Here is a 5814-nt window from a genome sequence, read left to right on the forward strand (position 1 = left end):
AATTATTTGCCCCTCACGATATTTTGGAATTCTCGTCAGTGATAAGATGCGTTAATCTTTATATTCACTAATTCTATCGAATATTTTTAGCTTTATTTTCGCCTTCAATATGCGTTTCGAAAACGAATTTTATCGTCGAACAATTTCTGATTCGACACTGATAAAAATCATATACATTGTCGACATCTCAGTGCTCAAACGCAAAAATTGTGCGTCAAGTTTATTTGAGGTCGACTACTGTAAACCAAGCCCCCATCTTGACCGTTCGAATATTGCAATTCAATGCACGTGACTCGATCCATTTTTTTTTTTTTTTTGCTTTTCGCAAATATTCCGCTTCTATATATATATATATAGCATGTTAGAGGCAAGTTATTAATCTCTAATTTCATTGTTCACATTTTCGTGTTAATCTTGTTGACAATGAGGAGGATATTGTAAATTTTCATGTCAGCAAGTACAGCATAATGAATCTATATTCAGTTTTATTATTCTCTTGCAAGTCGGAAAGTCATTTAGTTTTCATGCAGTCATTTTATTAAACCCCGCAGCATTACGTAATCAATTTAATTACAATTAAATCTCCTTTTTGTTACAGAGATGGAGCGTCCCGGCAAGAAAACGCACAGAGATGAGGATCTCAATGAAGTTACGGTGAGTTTAAAGGCAACGGTAATTAACAGTAATTGGCTTAAAAGGAAAACGTATAGTTAACATCACACTTGACTCCCGTATAGTGACATTAAGTATCTTATTAAGATAAATGTAATTGAGAAGAAACAGCTATACGTAAATCTGAAATTGAAATCTGAAATATCCGCTAAAACGGATGCACTATTCTCGTTATTTCATTTTCAAGATCCATTCTTATAATGAGTATGAAACGAGCAAACGAAGAGATAGGACTCGGCGCACTTGTCGTGATTTTTTAGTTTGTCGGACTGGCCTACGCTCGATCTAAGGATTAAAAACGATCAGATAATGCTTTTTCGAAATTTTCGATAAATTTACTCATACAGAAGAGAAAAGTCTCGCCTAGAAGTCTGTTTCATTTTGCCCAAAAGGCATATGTGAAGAATTATCTCTGAAATCCTTATTACATGCGTAAATAAATTAAGCATTTCCTCGAAGAGCGTTAGCGTTTTCAAGGTACGCAAGTGCAGGACGATGGGCGGCTGCCACAAAACAAACCGCCAACAAGAACAAAAATATTTGAATTCCCACTGTGTCCTTATATTTATATATATATATATATATATTAGGTGTGCAAATAAATTTTGCGTTTTGAAATTTGTTGCTTTATAAAATGTACGTGACGCGTTCCCTCTCACCTAAATTTTGCCTATATTATAGGTAACTTGGATATTTCTGCTTGCACGGTATACGTTTCAGTGTATTAGTGTAAGTAGTGTTTAAAAAGATGAATGTCATCCATGGAACTGCATTTTATTCCGCTTCAAACTAAAGAAGAAAAACTACCAATGTAGTCCGACGTACCGAGGAGTAAAAATGCGGTAGGCTATCAGATAGTTCGAGAGTAACTCGCGAGATTTCTTGCAAAAAAAAAAAGTCTTTTCTGGCCTGTTTCTGGACAAAAGTAATCCAGAAAGTGATCTATCTTCAAGTTGGTCTGAGAATCTCTTCCAGTTACGGTATATTCTCCAGATTTGGTCTCTTCTAATTATCGCTGGTTCAGATCGATGCAATTGTATTTAGCAGAACAGTATCTCTGTAGATCTCTGAAGATCTGCTAAAAAGGAACCGGCGCGTATTTTACCTTGGTACCGCAAAGTTTCTATCGTCAGGGCATTCACAAGATGTCCAAGAGGCAAGCAAAGGGATCGCAGATAGTGTGTATAATTTATAAATACATTTGAATTTATTTGCACACCTACAGTAGAGGATAGTTAAGAGGAGTAAAATCGTTTTAGAAATTCGGATCTCATTATAGATCGTGTCCTATCTACGTGTCCAGGCTATCTTTATCTTTATGTTGTTGATGGCGAATGAGATCCTAAGTAAGCGATGAAAAGAAATAAAGCCAAGTTAATGAAATTTATCTCTTATCTTGAAATTTTAATGTTGAGAGTATTTTTTAGTAAAATTTCAAAGCCAAGCCAAGCCAAACATATTAAAATAAATGTAAAATAAACTGTAAAGCTACTCTGCTTATGGTATATGTAGTTATTATCTCTTTTTGTTCTTGTTTTCGTTTTTCTGGTTTTTTTTTTTTTGTTTTTTTTTTTGTTTCTTTCGTTCTTAAAATGTTATAGAAAAATGAAATTGTTCTTAAAGAAAATAGACATGAAGACAGCGCACGCAATCAAAACGGTCGTCTGTATAAGGAGCGCGGCTCTGATGCTGGCATTTATGGCAGTTATGCATCACATACACCCACCAAACAATGGGAGCTTGTCAAATTAATAACAATGTCAACATTAATAGCACTGTTGACATCAACACGCAATCTATTCTTATTACTGCTACCATTATCGTCAACAAATGACAGCAATCAACGCAGCAATAATGACAGAGAAAGGAGAAAAACTAAAAGTCATTTAAATATAAATGCGAGTTAATAGGCCAATCAAAGGCAAAACTATGTAATTAATCAAAATAAATGATTGCAACAATTAAATTTAAAATGTAATAAAACGATGATAACAACAACAACAGCAACAGCAACAACAACAACAACAACAAGAATAGCTTATATATATATATATACATATATATATATATATATATATATATATATGAATATACATAATACATGAATATTGTATATGCGCAGGCAAGAGCAGTGACAAATAGTGAATTAATAAAATTTAATTGAAATGTATTTATATATACATAAGATTATAAACAAGTGTTAATTGTATAAGAAAAAGGGGATAATCAATCATAAATGAAAACACTCATAGAATCATAAATACATATACACATACATATATACATCTATTGATGTTTAAATGCATACTTGATAAATACAGATAAAGACATAAATGTTTCTAATAAATTAATCAATTAAATGTTACCTCGTTATGTATTTATAATAAATGTGACCGAAAAGAGGAAAAAAAAAAAAAAACAGAAAAGAAAAGAAAAACATTAAACATGTGAAGCATAGTGAAGATAATAATCATGTGAATGCTATAAGAACATGAGTTATTATTATTATTATTATTATTAAAGTAATTATCAACAATTTGTTTCCATTTTTTCTGTTTTGCTTTATTTTACTTTTGCATTTAGCATTTAAATGATTATAAATTTCATTCTTATAACGAATTAAAAATATAAATATATTTCCATATGGAATTATAAACAATTCATATAATTAACGAAGAAGATAGTAATGCTTGACTCGCAGCATATATGGATGGATTGGCTACTTACTCAAGCAGCATCTTAAGCAGTTTTTTTTTTTTTTCTTTTAAGTTTGCATCCTCCAAGGAGCTGTAACTTCAAAATGGGTTTTCTTTACTCGAAATCGATCATAGATTAGTAGGAAATATTTCAGCAAAATTTTGACTGCTCTTTGAAATTGTGTGAATTTTTCTAGTTTTCTTGCTTACTTGTTAACAGCTAAGATCGATTTGTTGTTTATTTCAATTTTTTTTGAATTGACTCAATAATCCATGAGTGCAATCTTAACTTCCTAAGAACCGGTAAAGAATGCATAGACAAATAGGGAATAGATATATGCGGACGTAGATAGGCGGACGTGCGGTTGAATAGACAAATGCTCGTACACTCTAATTGACATACAAGCACACTAGGGGACATTTACACTAATGAGTTATACTATAAGACGGGCAAGTGAATAGATGGATGGACAAGTAAATATGTAAAATAAAAAGAGTATGTCACGTAAGTAGATGAACAGAACCACATGCAGGTAATAGTGAATAGTGGATGAATTGTGATTCGAAATGTATTATTGACATTAGCAAAGAAAACCCGGTCATTACAGCGAATTTCGTACACACCAAGCTGTGCGCTATGGACATTGTACTCAGCAAATCAAATTGATTTTCATATAATGAGAGCAAGTAAATAATGCTTAACATTGATAAGCCATCAAAGATTGAAGAGCCACCAACATTGTCCCTTTATGTCACGGAGCAATGATTAATTCTCCGGAAATCCCTCGATCATGTTAAGTCAGTTCTGTAAGTCAGTTCTTGTAAGCGGCGTAATCTTACGTAAATCGAAACGAGGGATACTCTACAGCAAAGACATTTTAGTGCAGCAAATTATCAAAGACAATGTTAGCGATCAATAATAATGAATATATTTCATCTCGATACGTGATTCATTTTGAAAATGCTGACGATAATAGAACGGATTTATATGGACTCTGGATGTATATGGATTTTATGGATAATTTTTATCTTTACAGCGACAAAAAAAAAAAAAAAAAAATAGAAAATGTTATTGAAACATATTTGCCATAAATAGATAAAGTGTAAAGCATTTCGAAAAGAAATATAATACAAAATATTTATGACAGTATAAATATGACTTACTTCAATAAATAAGAAAACAAAATTATTTCGTCTCTCTTCGCTCACTTATTTATAACAAATCTTCTCTAAGATTTAAATAAGCTTTTTGTACAATTTAACAACCTATAGCGATTGGATAAATAAATTTAAAATTGTGTAAATAATTTGTATGACATGAAAAATATAAAATACAAAATAAAAAGAAAAAGAAAAAGAAAAGAAAAAAAAAAAAATAAAGAAAAAAAAAAAAAAAAAAAAAAAACAATTAAATCCCTTATAATCCTTGTAAATAATTGCACTTAAAATTACATAAACTATAGATTGAATAACTGCCATTTTAATGTTACTTTTCTAAAAAGTCAAGAACATTAACCAAAATATTATAAATAATAATAAAAAGAAAAAGTTAGAAAAACTTTTAATTGAATTATAATAATAATAATAAAAAAGCTAAGCTCCACTATCATCGACATTACTAATTCCGTAAATTTCCCTCTACTTTCATTAAAAACAATAAAAAAGATTTTCATGACATGTTTAAGAAAATTTTGCAAAATTTTACTTTACGTGAAATTGACGCAATCGATTTTTAAGGGAAAATCCATCTAGGGATTACCTACGCATGCGATCGTAACAATTGCGGTTCGTACTCAAAGAAATTCATGCGTATTATAGGGAGGAGGGAACTACGTATATATGTAAGATATATTTAAAGCATTCGAAAATCACATATAATATGCGTGTATTTTACATTTAGAAATGATTGAACTCTGAATTCGGTTGAGTTATTCGGTTTGGCCGTCCATTGAAATCATAACTGCGAATATAAAGTTTTGTTTTAAAAAAAAAACAATTATCACTTACCCAAAACTATCGTAAAACAAGAACATTATAATCTCTCAAGGTCGACCATTAAATATCCTATAACTGTTCCCCTACTACAATTATTCGTGCGTTCGTTATTGGTTATAATGCCAAAGATCAAGAATTTAACTTTATTTTCGAGCAAAGGCATACTTTTCGGGAAGACCAGCATCATGCAGAACACCCAAAAGATCATATGAATGAAATGATTCAAGTGTAGCAAATCCTAACTCATCTCCTAAAAATTTGTTTTTATTTTTCAGTTTTCGTCATAATAAACTAGAAATTAGACTTTCTCTCTCTAGCTAGCCCCCTATATATCTTAGGGTCTTAATAAGTAGACCTATGTGGTCCATGCATTATTGTCTTTACTGAATTGCAACTAAAGGCCAATATTCAGAATAAAACGTTGAAAAATTAAAAGTTTTTCTGGAGGGTT

The 5814-nt window shown here is 30.9% G+C and overlaps 1 protein-coding gene across 8 annotated transcripts in view; it reads left to right on the plus strand.

Annotated features, from left to right (window-relative positions):
- Positions 1–2667, plus strand: part of LOC119636177 (neurotrimin) — an 83339-nt gene extending 80672 nt beyond the window's left edge. For all 8 annotated transcript variants that reach the window (XM_038031400.1, XM_038031373.1, XM_038031417.1 and 5 more), the window contains 2 exons: positions 599–654; positions 2274–2667. In XM_038031400.1, the coding sequence (XP_037887328.1) occupies positions 599–654; positions 2274–2579 (362 nt within the window). In that variant the 3' untranslated portion in view covers positions 2580–2667. The remainder of the gene's footprint in view (positions 1–598; positions 655–2273) is intronic.
- The last annotated feature ends 3147 nt before the right edge of the window (positions 2668–5814 follow it).

Source organism: Glossina fuscipes, unplaced genomic scaffold (assembly GCF_014805625.2).
Source record: "Glossina fuscipes isolate IAEA_lab_2018 unplaced genomic scaffold, Yale_Gfus_2 0, whole genome shotgun sequence".
NCBI classification, from domain to species: domain Eukaryota; kingdom Metazoa; phylum Arthropoda; class Insecta; order Diptera; family Glossinidae; genus Glossina; species Glossina fuscipes.